This window comes from Cetorhinus maximus, chromosome 14, assembly GCF_964194155.1.
Source record: "Cetorhinus maximus chromosome 14, sCetMax3.hap1.1, whole genome shotgun sequence".
Taxonomy (NCBI): domain Eukaryota; kingdom Metazoa; phylum Chordata; class Chondrichthyes; order Lamniformes; family Cetorhinidae; genus Cetorhinus; species Cetorhinus maximus.
Window position 1 is genome coordinate 57,040,814 of NC_135892.1, and position 15,395 is coordinate 57,056,208.

At 41.4% G+C, this 15,395-nt stretch overlaps 1 protein-coding gene across 15 annotated transcripts in view; it reads left to right on the top strand.

The window, feature by feature from the left end:
• ccdc88ab (coiled-coil and HOOK domain protein 88ab) overlaps positions 1-15,395 on the top strand; it is a 350,607-nt gene that overhangs the window by 268,564 nt on the left and 66,648 nt on the right. For all 15 annotated transcript variants that reach the window (XM_078556951.1, XM_078556946.1, XM_078556945.1 and 12 more), the window contains 4 exons: positions 845-990; positions 12,533-12,625; positions 12,925-13,133; positions 13,704-13,787. In XM_078556951.1, coding sequence (XP_078413077.1) covers positions 845-990; positions 12,533-12,625; positions 12,925-13,133; positions 13,704-13,787 — 532 coding nt within the window. The remainder of the gene's footprint in view (positions 1-844; positions 991-12,532; positions 12,626-12,924; positions 13,134-13,703; positions 13,788-15,395) is intronic.

A 15,395-nucleotide genomic window follows, 5' to 3' on the forward strand; every position in this document is an offset into this window, starting at 1 on the left:
ACCTTTTCACTTTCATAGGGTCATAGGATTTTTTATATCCACCAGTGGGGTCAGTTGGGTCCATGGTTTAACACCTTATCTAAAAGATAAGCACTCCCAATTCCCTCAATTACATTGAAATTGCCCAGGATTATGCACTCAAGTCTATGAAGTGGAGCTGGAGCCCATGATTTTCTGACTCTGAGGTGAGAGTGCTATCATTGAGTCACTGGAGATGCCCAAAGTTTCTGAAAGTGGCAAATTACCTGGTAAATTGCCAGTCAAATTTTGACAGAGCAGCACTTTAAGATTTGGGGGTTTCCTGTTCCAGCATTACCTCTTACAAAGTCAGTCACTATGGCATCATAAGAGGGCTCAGAAAAAAAGATAATTTCAGGTATCTGAGAGCACTAAGTACAGCAGTCTTCCCTGTTAATTTGCCTGTTGAAGCTAGTAAGGAGAATTATATATTTTAGTTGAATTCAGATCACACCACAATGCCCCGCACCCCTGCAATAAGTCGTTTGGATGTTTTTTTGTTGTTCCTGCAGTAAATTTGAATTTCAGCAAAAGTACAATGATGAAACTGATAATTTCAGTGGAGGAATGGCTATTGACTTGAAATGTAAGATAATAGCCAATTTTTACTATTCTGTAGTCAGTTTTTGAGCTGCAGACAAAAATTCAGATGGTATCTCTTGATTGACCTTTTGCCACTTTATAGTTGGGAGGTATTTAAGGTCATTAATGCACCTACTGTTTTTTATCCTTAATCGGAGCCTTGTCATGTGTCGAAGGGGTATGTCTGAAATTTTTTATCCTGTAATTTGCAAACATGTTACACCATGTTTTGGTTTTCATGCAGCTCCTGAGTCAATTAAAAGGGAATCTTGAGGAAGAAAACCGACATTTGCTAGACCAGATCCAGACATTAATGCTGCACAACAAGTCATTGTTAGAACAGAGCATGGAAAGTAAGGATCTATTCCATGTGGAGCAAAGACAGTATATGTAAGTAGAAAGAGAGAAAATACTTTCAATGTGATAATTAAAAACACTGCCCACTTGTCACACTGAAAGGAACACATTGTCCTATTATCTTGTCACCAGGAGTGAAAAGTAAGACAGGTTTCCTGCTCTGCTGTCTTCAATATGTTTCTCAAACGTGATCCATAATTTCCTTAAGTCTGGATCATCTACTAAAATGCTCCTTAAACCTTGAGTCTTCAGATCCTTATAAATAGAGGAAACGTTGTTTAATATGATCGCTGGTTAATAGAATCATATATTTTAAATTGAGGCTGTTAGTAAAGTTATTAGTGCACTCAGGATTGTTTAGCAAGTGCTGCCTAATTGCAGAATCGCATCTAACATTAGACGTTTTGCTTTGGGTTTTGCGAGCATGAGCTGATTGAGTACGGTCTGTACTCAGCCTAGTAGGAACAGCTGGTTGTTTGATTTTGTTTGGATTTTTTTTTTGTTTGATTCAATCAACTAATCATTGAGATATATGGCCTACGTACCTGACATCACACCACTAATGAAATTCAAACATGACGTTGCTCAGTTGGTTTGTAGGTGGAAGACTTCTTGGACTGACGGCAACGAGTAATGTTTCCAGTAACAGGTTGCTCAGTGCACTTCAATAATTTGCATCCTAACCCCAAATTATGATGGGATAACAACTTCATGAAGTATTAGAATATTCGGGACTGTAAGGGATAATGTGGGACTGGGGAAACAGTACTGCCCACATTATAATGTAGAGAGAGTCACATTGGAGTAACAGTGTAGTAGTGAGTCTGGTAGAAGTCAGCATGAAGATAGCACCTAATCAGGACTGTATCCTGTATATATGCACATAGTTATGTTATTAATAAACAGTTGTTGTTCAACCATACAAGCCCCTAGACCTCTTCATGAGACAACATACAATCTTACAACACTACATGCACTCAATGTTAAATGCTTTACAGAATCACAGAATTTTAACTGCACAGAAGGAGGCCATTCAGGCCATCGTGTCTGCACCAGCTCTTCAAATGAGCATTGTGGCCTATTGCCATTGCCTTGCCTTTTCCCCATACCCCCACACATTGATTCTATTCAAATAATCATCTAATGCCCTCTAGAATGCCTCGATTGAACCTGCCTCCACCACGCTTTCAGGCCGTGCATTCTAGACCCAAACCACTCATTGTGTGAAGAAGTTTTTTCTCATACCACATTTTTTTCTTTTGCAAATCACTTTAAATCTGTGCCGTCTTGTTTTCATCCTTTTACAAGTGGGAACAGCCCCCTATCTACCCTGTCCAGCCCCCTCATGATTTTGAACATCTCCATCAAATCTCCTTTTAGCCACCTTCTCTCCAAGGAGAACAGCCCCAACCTTTCCAATCTATCTTCATAACTCAAGTTTCTCACCCCTAGAACCATTCTTGTAAACCTCTTCTGCACTCTCTCCAATGTGTTCACATCCTTCCTAAAATGTGGCGCCCAGAACTGTACACAATACTCCAGCTGAGGTCTAACGTATGTCTTATATAAATTCAGCATAGCATCCTTGCTTTTGTACTCTATGCCCCTATTAATAAAGCCCAGGATACTATATGTTTTAATAACTGCTCTCTCTACCTGTCCAAAAACTTTCAACGATCTATGCATATATATATATACCCAGGCCTTTCTGCTCCTGCAACCCCTTCAAAAGTTTCACCCTTTATTTTATATTGTCTGTCCATGTTCTTCCTACCAAAATGCATCACCTCACACTTCTCCGCCGTGAACTTCATCTGCCATCTATTTGCCCACTTACCAACTTGTCTATGTCCTTTTCAAGTTCTACACTGTACTCCTCGCAGTTTACAACAATCCCAAGCTTCGTATGATCTGCAAACTTTGAAATTGTCCCCCTGCACACCAAGATCTAGATCATTAATATATAATTAATACATAAAAGAAGATTGCAAGAGTTTTTTTTAGATATATAAACGGTAAGAGAGAGGCAAAAGTGGACATTGGGCCGCTGGAAAATGACGCCGGAGAAGTAGTAGTGGGGAACAAAGAAATGGTGGAGGAACTGAATAGGTACTTTGCGTCAGTCTTCACAGTGGAAGACACGAGTAACATCCCCAAAGTTCAAGAGAGTCAGGGGGCAGAGCTGAGTATGGTGACCATTACCAAGGAGAAGGTGCTAGAAAAACTGAAAGGTCTGAAGGTGGATAAATCACCTGGACCAGATGGATTACACCCCAGAGTTCTGAAGGAGATAGCTGAAGAGATAGTGGAGGCATTAGTGGTGATCTTTCAGGAATCACTCGAGTCAGGGAGGGTCCCAGAGGACTGGAAAATCGTTAATGTAACCCCCCTGTTTAAGAAGGGAGTGAGGCAAAAGACGGGAAATTACAGGCCGATTAGCCTGACCTCAGTCGTTGGTAAGATTTTAGAGTCCATTATTAAAGATGAGATTTCAGAATACTTGGAAGTGCGTGGTAAAATAGGGCAAAGTCAGCATGGTTTCATCAAGGGGAGGTCATGCCTAACAAATCTGTTAGAATTCTTTGAGGAGGTAACGAGTAGGTTAGACAAAGGATAGTTAATGGATGTTATCTACTTGGACTTCCAGAAGGCCTTTGACAAGGTGCCGCACAGGAGGCTGCTCAGTAAGATAAGAGCCCATGGTGTTAGAGGCAAGGTACTAGCATGGATAGAAGATTGGCTGTCAGGCAGGAGGCAGAGAGTGGGGATAAGGGGATCCTTCTCAGGATGGCAGCCGGTGACTAGTGGAGTTCCGCAGGAGTCAGTGTTGGGACCACAACTTTTCACTTTATACATTAATGATGTAGATGAAGGAACTGAGGGCATCCTGGCTAAGTTTGCAGATGGTACAAAGATAGGTGGAGGGACAAGTAGTATTGAGGAGGCAGGGAGGCTGCAGAAGGATTTGGACAGGTTAGGAGAATGGGCAAAGAAGTGGCAGATGGAATACAACATGGGCAAGTGTGAGGTCATGCACTTTGGTAGGAAGAATAGAGGCATAGACTATTTTCTAATTGGGGAGAGAATTCAGAAATCTGGAGCGCAAAGGGACTTGGGAGTCCTAGTCCAGAATTCTCTTAAGGTTAGCTTGCAGGTTGAGTCGGTAGTTAGGAAGGCAAACGCAATGTTGGCATTTATTTCGAGAGGACTAGAATATAAAAGCAGGGATGTGCTGCTGAGGCTTTATAAGGCTCTGGTCAGACCACATTTAGAATATTGTGAGCAATTTTGGGCCCCATATCTCAGGAAGTCTGTTGTGTGGCACTGTATCAAATGCCTTTTGAAAGTCCATGTACACCACATCAACAGCATTACCCTCATCGACCTTTTCTGTTACCTCTTCCAAAAAACTCCAAGTTAGTTATAGACGATTTCCCCTTTAGAAATCTATGCTGGCTCTTCCTTATCAACCCGTGTATTTCTATGTGACTAATAATTCTATCCTGAATAATTGTTTCTAGAATCTTGCCCATGTCATGACGAGACATTAATGTCTATAATATTATTGGAAATTATTTTTTTTAAATAGAGTTCTAATGGGGTCTGTGTCTATGTATGTGTCTTAATTGGAATAAAGCCACCTAGTCTCGGTGCTTCATTGTACAGTAGTTTTGAGATGTTAATTACAAAAACATAAGGAGGGTGGAAGGTAAAGTGTAACTTTGCATTTGTTAAAAGAATCCATTAAAAACTACAGGTGAAATCTTACACCTAGCTAGAAGATACCAAGCAATGTGTTTACTTACTTTCAGCTTAATAAAATTGATGGGATGGAAGGATGTTACTGTTAGAAGAGTTAAAGTCAAAAGCCTAGTGATACAATGGAAAATTTACATTAAAGAGAAAGATATGTATAAAGGAGATTGTGTGTAAGGTAGAGGCATTTTGAGATCCAACAAGTATGAGAAGCCTCCAGCCTGTAAGCCTCAAGCTGCTGTCTGCAAGGGCCCAGAGCTGAAAGAAACTCATTTTGAATGTGACTGTCCAGGGTGTGATTTGCCAGGTGCCTGTTTAAATCTATAAGATTTACTGTTGCCTTAATGGGGGTGTAACTGAGAATCAGATTAGTTAGAGGATGTTTATAGTTATTGTATTAGTAATTTTGTAGATGTATGTATGTGTTTACAATCTTTCTTCTATTAATAAATGTTTAGTTTAGTTTCATAAAAATCTCTTGAGACTCGGTGGTCTTATTACTACTTGAGTTCAAAGCCTGCATCTCGAAACATACAAATTGCTAACATGAATTATAGCAGTTGTTTCAAGCTTTCCTCTGGGTTTTGAACAACTCCACCTTTACCATCGGTTGTATCATAATACCCACTACTGAAGTTAAACTGACTGGTCTGTAATTGCTGGGCTTGTCCTTATGACCTTTAAGTTCTACATTTCCTTTCATGTACATCAGGTTTATGCACGTGTACATTATCGTCATGGAGGTAGAAGGAATTGCATGGCATTAAATGTATAACATAAGAATGTTCCATGCAGGTTCTTGGCATACTTCTTTGTGGTTGGTACAAGGTTCTAATTCCAAATTACCTTTTTGAGTATCAGTTGGGATTTATGTAAGTACGGAATTTAATAGGAAGATGATGAAATGGGCTTATTAGTTAGCTTTTCTTTGTGCATAACTGACTTTCTAGCTTTTCAACCTTTCTTCACAAAGTACTGTTAGGAGGCTTTGGAGAAAAAGTAACTGTTAGTGCCTAGTTCATAGGATCATAAAATGTCTATTACACAGGCAGAGGCAATTCAGCCTAGATTGTCGATGCCAGCTGAAAATGAGCAATCCAGCCTAATCCCACTTTCCAGCTCTTGGTCCATAGCCCTGTAGGTTTCAACCCTTCAGGTGTATATCAAAGTATTTTCTAAATATAATGAAGTTTTCTGCTTCTACCACCCTTTCAGGCAGTGGGTTCTAACTGCCAACACCCTCTGTGTAAAGAATTCTCCTCAACTCCCCTCTAATCATTCTGCCAATTACTTCAAATCTATACTCTGGTTACTGACCTCTCAGCTCATGGACTTAGGTCCTTCCTATCTACCCTTATTTAAGTCCCTCATAATTTTATACACTTCAATTAAATCTTCTCTCAGACTCTTCAATTCCAAATGTGAGGGCGTCTGTGTTTTTAAACTAAAACAGATACTGAACTGAAAAGAGAACAGAAAGGGAAACAGAACAGGTAAACATAGAAAGGAAAGTGATGTTCCCAGTTTCGAAGGAAATAAAAACATGGTGAGGTTTGGAAATCAAATTTTCTGGCAAACTGAACCTGTTTAAAAGATATAAAAGAATACAGATCAGTCCAGGTTGGCAGCAGCAGTTAATGAGTCTACTGGTAATGAGTGGTACTGGCAACTGAAGAAGACCAAAGAAGAAAGAATCCAGAAGCTGAGAATAAGTTGCTGCAGCTGTTTCTGTTTCTTGAAGATAACATTGGTGGGTCTAACCCATCCAGACTGAGTTGAGCAAGTTCTCCAGACATGTGCCATTTGTACCCAAGGAATTGGATTGGTTGTGCGCCGCTGTCAGCTGGGGATTAGACTAGCACCTAGAAGGATCGGAGCTGAAATTATTTGTGAGAAAGAGAGTTTGAAGGGCTTTGTGACTGAATGTAATCACTAAAATCTGGGTGGACCTCTGAGCCAAGTCGTAAGATCTATCTTAGTTGTATCTGCCATTTAATGTGTAATTCATAGTTTGCGTTCAACCACAACTTGACTATTAGTTCATGTTTAACTCCTGTTAATTCTGGATTTTAGAGTATAGGATAGATGATTTTTAGTGTTTGCTTTTTTGACTCTTGTATAGTAGAAATGTTTCTGTTTTAAACCATTGAATCTTTTGGCTTTATTCTTTTAGCAAATAACTGGGATTTCAGATTTTGTCTACTTAAAATAAAAAAGTTACTGGTCTCTACTGAGATCATAACACAAAGGAAACGATCACAACGTATCCAATTTTTGCTCATAGCTAAAATTCTCCATTCCAGGCAACATCCTCATAAATACTGCACCCTCTCTATTGTGACCACATCCTTCCTGTAATGCAGCTCTAAAAACTATACACAGTTTTCTAGCTGTGGCCTGACTAGTGTTTTATACGGTTCTAACATAACCTTCATGCTTTTATATTCTATGCCTCGGTCAATAAAGAAAAGTATCCTGCATGCTTTCTTAACCACCATATCTACGTGTCCTACCTTCAGGGATCTCCAAGGTCCCTCTGTTCCTCCACACTTCTCAGCATTCTACCATTTATTGCTCTGGTTGCCCTGTCTCACATTTCTCCGGATTCAATTCCATTTGCTGCTTTTCTGTCCAATGAGATCTTTCTGTAGTCTTTCTTCCTCACTATCAGCTACACAACAAATTATTTTATCATTTGCAAACTTATCAAATCATGGCACCTACACTTAAATCTAAATCATTTATATATACCACGAAAAGCAGGTATCTAGTACTGAGCACTATGGGACCCCACTGGAACCAACCTTCCTGTCACAAAAACACCTGTCAACCAGCCCTCTACCACAGCCAATTTTGGATTAAACTTGCTATTTATCCTTGGACCTATGGGTTTGCATTTTCTGGCCGATCTGCCATATAGGACTTTGTCAAAAGCCATGTTAAAATCCATGTAGACTATGTCAAATGTGCTACTCTCAACAACCCTACATGTTACCTCTTCAAAGCATTAAATCAAATGAGCCAGACACAGCCTTGCCTAAATACTTCCATGCTGACTGCCTTTGATTAATCTATGCCTTTCTAAAAGACTATTTACACTGTTCCTCAGAAATGCTTTCAGTAATTCTCCCACCACTAAGGATAAGCTGACTGGCTTTTGATTATGCGGTCTATCCCTGCCTCCCTTTTGAAACACTGGAACAATGTTAGCAGTCTCCATTCCTCCGGTACCATGCCTGTAGCCAGAGAGAATTGGGAAATGATGGTCAGGGGGTCACTATTTCCTCCATTGTTTCACTTAGCAGCCTGACATGTATTTTATCTGGCCTGGCGGTTTAGCCACTTCCAAAGATGCCAAACCCCTTAATATTTGCTCTCTCTCTCTGTTTACACCATCCAATATTTCACACTCCTCTTTAGACATAGTGTCTGCATCATCTTCCTCTTTTGTGAATACAGACGCAAAAATATTCATAAAGAACCATGCCCCTACACGCACGTTACCATTTTGGTTTCTAATCGATTTCTACTCTATCCTTAGTTATCCTCTTGATATAAATAAAAAATCTTCAAGTTTTCCTCGATTTTACTTGCCAGTTTTTTATGTCCTCTCTTTATTTTCCTGATTTCATTTTTTAATTTCTCCCCTATACTTTCTATACAGCTGCAGATTTTCTGCACTATTGAGCTGTTAGTATCTGATATAAGTTTCCTTTTGTTTGCTTTATCCTACTCTGTATCACCCACCATCTATGTCCTGGAGATCACCATTTACCAGAAACTTGACTGAACCCCCTGCCTGAATAACTGTGACTACAAGATCATGTCAGAGACTGGGATTTTGCAGCAAGTAACTCAGCTGACTCCCCAAAGCCCGTCTAATAAACTCAAATCAGGGCCTGAATTTTATGCTTCGTGGAGCGTAATATCGGGCGTGGTGACGTTGGGTGGCATTCCCGATGTCATCATGCTCATTTTGGGTAATACCATGCGTGGGCGGCTTAAAAGGTCAGGAACCTGCCTGCATTATTTAAATGTCCATTTAAATGCCTATTGAGGCAATTAACAGGTGTGCAGAGTGCAATAATAGGGGCAGAAGGCAATAAAACGCCTTCAAGGTCTGAAACTCTTTTTTAGGCTTGTTAGCGTGGTTTTTAAACTGCAGCTAAGAGCAGGGTCTCAGCTTTGCAGTTCAGAAACCGATTGTAGGGAGTGCTCATTTAAGTGGATCCTGCAGAGTTTGGGATTATATATCTTTAGAAGGACTGCCTTCTCATTGGGGAGGGTCTTCAGAAACCTCCATTCTCTCCATCAACCAAGGTTGAGTGTTGTAATCTCTCCTACACAGAAAGGGATTGTGGTGTCAGTAGGAGGCACAACTTCCAGTGAGGAGAGGAGGTATAGGAGGAGAAGAAGGGTGGGAGAATGCAGAGATCAGAGGGAGGCCCTGGAAGCAGTGGCTCCTCAGGATGGGAACACACAGTATCACAAGGTCCTGATGGTAAGGTGGAGCCTGGAGAGGCTCCTCACAGGCATTGAAGATATTACACAGCACTGAGGGTGTACAGGCAGTGCTACAGCTACCTCGAGATGACAGAAACTCAGTGCGAAAGAAGACTGAGGCTCTCTCAGGCAACTGTCACATCCCTTTGCAAGCTACTTTCTGGAGAGATTACGTCACTACCTTGGGAGCCACCCGATGCCTGTCGTCCTAACGGTGACAGTGGCGCTCATCTTTTTCGTTACAAGGTCCTATCAAGCAGTATCCAGGACCTGACAGGGATAACATAGACAGTAGCACATCACTGCATCAAGGTTTTTATTGATGCAATGTTCTGGAGGGCCAGGAATTACATTGCTTTCACCAACGATGTGCCAGATGGAGAGGACCTGAGGATTTGCAGCTTTTTCTGGTTTCCCTGAGGTGGAGGGAGCCACGTAGCCATCAAGGCTCCTACAGGGCAGCCCTGTGTGTTCGTCAATAGAAAGGGCTTCCAAACAGTCAATGTTCAGCTTGTGTGTGACCACAAACATGTGTCATGCAGGTATGCGCCAGATTTCCAGACAGCAGCCATGATGCTTACATCCTTAGGAATTTGCAACACTGGCTCTTTTGACCGGGCCTGGTGCATTGGAGGGTTGGCTTCTGGAAGATGAGGGTTATCCTCTAACGAGATGGCTAATGATGTCTGGGAGGGTCCCAAGAACTGAGGGAGAGAGACAGTTTATTGACAGTCATGCCAGCACCAGAGCCATTGTGGAGCAGACCATCAGCCTTCTGAAATGCATTTTGTTTGCCTTGTCAGGTCACTAGGTGATTTGCAGTACTCCCCCTCAGGTCTCCCTGACGGTTGTGGTCAGCTGTGTCCTCCACAACATAGTTATTCAATGAGGAGACACTTTGGAGAATGATGAGAGGCCCAGAAAGGGAACAGCCACTTGAGGACGAAGGCAAGGATGAGGCAGGGGAACATGGCGATGCCACGGTGTGTGCCCAGCTGCGAGCGGGCAGATGGCTGTGAGACTAGGGAAGCTTTAACACAGCAGCGGCTTGTGTAGAGCCCTGCAAGACACCAACATCACAAATAAGAAGAAAGATACCCCCCCATCTCGCAATTACAATAAGCAACTCCCGAAGCCCTCACAAGCCACAGTTCTCCAATAACCCACAGGACTATGTATGTTCTTTGGCCCTACCTCAAATTTGGAACACATGGATGAAGGAATGTGATTTTGCAGTTTAATGAGAACGATTAACAAACAAGACACATTGTTAGTGGTAGTTCTCACCCGTGTGCCCCTCATTGTGAGTAATGTGAATAATGACAAAAATGTTTACATGTGCTCTGGCACAGTAGTCCCCCATCACTTGCAGCTGCAGTGGAGAGAGACGTCTGATCTGCCACCTCCCTTGCCCTGGACGGGCTTCCTCTGCAGGGCTTAGATCCCGAGGTGCTGGCCAGTTCAGGAGACTGTTGCACAGATGCACTTGAGTCTTCAGTTGTCATGGCACTGGTCGAGGGCTGTGTCAATGGCTTCTGGATGGAGGAGATGCTGCCCCCTTGAGTTTTTTTTAAAATTCGTTCATGGGATGTGGGTGTCACTGGCTAGGCCAGCACTTGTTGCCCAACCCTAATTGCCCTTGAGAACTGAGTGGCTTGCTAGGCCATATCGGAGGGCATTTAAGAGTCAACCACATTGCTGTGGATCTGGAGTCACATGTAGGACGGACCAGGTAAGGACGGCAGATTTCCTTCCCTAAAGGACATTAGTGAACCAGCTGGGCATTTTTTTTTTACGACAATGGACATGGTTTCATGGTCATCATTAGACTTTTAATTCCAAATTTTTTTAATTGAATTCAAATTTCACCATCTGCCATGGTGGGATTCGAGCCTGGGTCCCCAGAGCATTACCCTGGGTATCTGGATTACTAGTCCAGTGACAATAACACTACGCCACCGCCAGAAGAGGAACAAACAGATGGAGTTTGCAGCTGCTCATCCCCCACCACTGGGACTAGTTGGTCCTTCCTGCCAACCAGTGAGGTTCCACAAGCTTGGTGGGTGACCAAGCTCCCAGTTTCCCTGTTGCCCTGGGCCTGAGTTCAGAGCCAGGGCAATGGTGTGCAGTTCAGAGCGCATCACAACAATCACATTTGCAATGCACTCATTTTGCCTGTCCAGGACAGTCGCCAACCTGTCCCTGGTCAACAGCTCCTTTCCCTCCAGGATTCTTTCAGGGCTCACCTGACACTGAATGTTGACCAGGGGTCATTTAAAGGTCTGGCCTGACTTGTTTCCGGATCACGGCAGCAAGATTCGGTGCTTAACTCCTGCCTTCCGGAATGCATTGGGTGGGATGACTGTCACCCGCCCTTGCCACTTGGCAGTTAGATTTTGCTGCACGTGCTTGCATGGCGAACCTGGAAGTTGGAACCCGACAATTTAAGGGTGCAGGACCCACTGTTGGTGCACGATCATAAAATCCAGCCCCAGGGGTATAATGGAATACACTCCAGTTGCCTGGAAGAATGCAATTCCAACAACACTCTTGACACCATCCAGAATAAAGTAGTCTGCTTCATTGGCCCCCTATCCACCACCTTAAACAGTCACTCCCTTCACCACCAGTGCAACATGGCAACAGTGTGTATGAACTACAAAGTGCACTGTAGCAACTTGCCAACGCTCCTATTACAGTACCGTACAAACACGTGACTTCTACCACCTAGAAAAATAAAGGCAGCAGACACATGGGAACACCATGACCTGCAAGTTCCCTTCAAAGACATATACCCTTGCCAGTAACACCTACATCCCATGAACAAATGGGGGAAAAAAAGCTCTTTGATATCTTGGGGGTTCTAGATTTGGGAGTTCCACCAGTGTCCCTGTTACTTTTGTTTGTTGTGTGCAGTCGGCTTGTTGCACCGCATGGTCCCTTTAAGATTGTTGTGTGGCTACACCTGCACATCTTAAAGGGAGTGTTGCTTGTGCTTGTTTGTTCCCTGCATGGCACATTCTCAATTGCTGCATGATTGCACACCCACACAGCTTAGAGGGAACCTTGAATTCACCGTTCTTCTTTATGGGAACATTTATTGTGAACCTTTAATTCCATTTCTTCCTTGAATACCTCCCCTTGTTCTGACATTTTCAGACATTGACAAATATTTAAGTTTCACGTTAGTAAACCAAGTATATTTGATATAAGTAAAATCTTTTGAATACACCTGAAGAACTTTCATTGAACCTTTGTGTACGAATAAAAATTCAAACCATGAATGATCATTTTGTTTTGTTCTCTTAACCCAAAGTGATAAACTCAATGAACTTCGACGACAGAAGGAGAAACTAGAAGAGAAGATTATGGATCAGTATAAATTCTACGAACCTTCACCCCCCCGAAGGTATGAACAGAATTTATTTGCAGTAAGTGAAATGCTCCATTGTAGTAGTTGCATTTGATTCCCACTTCATTAATGTACATTTTAACCATGCATATAAAAATTACCAAATTGCATTTTGTACTTGATAATATTTTGATCATTGCTCTTCTAATCAGGTATATAATTTATTTGAAAAATATTAGCAAAACACAGGTTACAACGTGAAGAGACAGTTCTATAAATAATTTAGTTTATTATTTGTCTCCTTGCACATCAGTTTAAGGTGACTGTTGATGCAGAGATTTGTTCCTTTATTCCAGACGAGGGAATTGGATTGCAATAAAGATGAAAAAGTTAATAAAACACAAAAAGGAGGGAAACCGAGAACGCATTAAATCTCTGACAAGCACCCCAACCAGGTCAGAATCAAGTGATGGATTCCTTCAACTGCCTCATCAAGATAGTCAAGATAGCTCTTCTGTGGGTTCTAACTCTCTTGAAGATGGCCAGACAGCTAAGAAGAGTAGCAGTGAGTACACTAAACTCCTTTTTGCTTTGAAGCAACATCAAATATAAATATACCTTGATGAAAACAAAAAATGGTTTGAGCCGTAAAAAGAATATTGAATCAAAATTGAATTGTATATCTATTTAGTGTTGAATTTTAAAAAATGAAATTTCAGGAGCATGACAGAAATTTGATTGTAAACTGAATATAGATAGACTCATTGTTCTTCAAAAGCTTGTAATGAAACATTTGCAATTTTTAGTAGTTTTGATAAACTCTCAATGTTAAACTTTTATTAAAACATTGTCTTAAATCTTGATCATTTAATTTTTAAAATATTTAGTATTAATCAATAAGGACTCCTGACAAACCTATTTTGTTCTGTACTGCACACATTATAGAAGCAGTTCCATTCAATAGAAACATTGTAACATTTGTATAGAAGTCATAAGCATAGATTAATCAGCTGAAACTTAGGAAGCATGTTTGTTTCTGTCTCTAGTTTCAGCATTTAACTTCCATCTGTTTTCCCTCCCTTTTCTTTGTTTTCATTTCCCAATTTCCTTTATATCACATGCTCTGAAATAAAAGTGGCTGCACTGAAAAGGCTGCCCTTTATGAGGAACAGACCGAAGGATAAAGACAAAATGAAGGCCCTCTACCGTCGCTCCATGTGTAAGACTCTCAACTTCAGCTTCTCAAATGGCTGCTCTAGCTTTCATCGCTTAACCTTTACTAATTAGTCCCTACACTTCCCTTTGTATGTCCCATTGTTTATACTTTTGTTCTAACACCATATTTAAACTTGACTCCATCTTATATGTCATTATCATGAAATATACATTTGTACATAGGATATTTATAAACATTACTAATATTTATAAATTGTAGTATTATTACAAAACTAAATATATAAGGAGCATATAAAAACAGGAGTTTATTTCCATAAGTGAATAAAGGAAAACCAATGTAACCAATTCAAAAGAACCAACAATCTAGTATTGTTTGCAAGCTAGATCTCAAGATTCAGGAAAGGGCAGTTTTCATTCCAAACAATAAATTTGGGAGACATTATGCAGAATCTGCACTATAGTAATTGCTGTAATTTTCTTACATGAAATGATTGTAGTTAAGTAATATTTTGCTCTTTTTGTTTATCAGAACCCCCTTAAGAACTATGTTAAATCATTTGTATATAAAATAGTTTAAGGAATGACCTATTAACAATTTTATCCCAAGATTATCCCTGACAGATTCTGTAAAACTGTACAATACAGTTCTGTAAAATTCCATATAATAGTATCAACTTAGAACAATTTGTAAATTTTATTTGGGATACTAGCAGATCTCCTGCGGCTGAGTTAGCAGATACACTGTTTTCTGTTATGTAAAGTACGATGACCCCGATTTTGTGGTCAGCGATGACAAATGGCATTAGCTGTTCATTATACTTGCACATGCCAGAGACTTTCTGTGGGCTCTTGCACTGCGGCTTGTCAATGAGAGATCCAAAATAATACAGGGATCTTGTACCTGTGTAAACAGGGCAGGCAACAGTGTTTCTCCTTAATCACTCAGATTGAAGAACTGTTACTGAGATACGCAGGACACAAAATCCATCTGCCCAGATTTATGGACGTGTGGATCATAGTTTGTGGCGTGCCCTCACACATTCAGATCAAGATGGGTAAGACAAAATTCATCTACCCACCTCCTCTCAATGATTTTAGCACTAGTTGTGCCCCTCCACCACTGATTATCTCCTCAGAGATGCAAAGTAGGAGGCCCTGACAGTGTTGCTGCAGACTACATGGTACAGGCTGTCTGTTCTTTCTAAAGGCAGGCTGCCCCTTAAAGGGAAGCAGCTTATAAAGATTGTTGCTATGGAATCTTTTGCAAATTGAACACCATGGTACACTGAGAGATCCAGACTGACACATAAAGAGCTGGAGGCATTAATGATGCAGGTCGTCAGGTGGAGAGATGCCATGGCTCCGCATGGGGCCAGAAGATCCTCAAAGACCATCCTCTTTGAGGGGTGGGAGCAGGTGGCCAGGAAGGCCAATCCCTGGAGTTTTGGACTATGGGCCTGGAAGCAGTGCCACAAGAGGTCTAACCTCTGTAAATGGTCAACATCAGTGAATGCATCTATCCCATGCCATCTCCATCTCACCACACCACCAACCTCTCATGCTGCTCAATGCACCAGACCTCTTCCCCCCCCCCCCGCACAATCACTCACCCAGCAGCACTCCCTGGTGCTCAGGACTCATGCACAACATC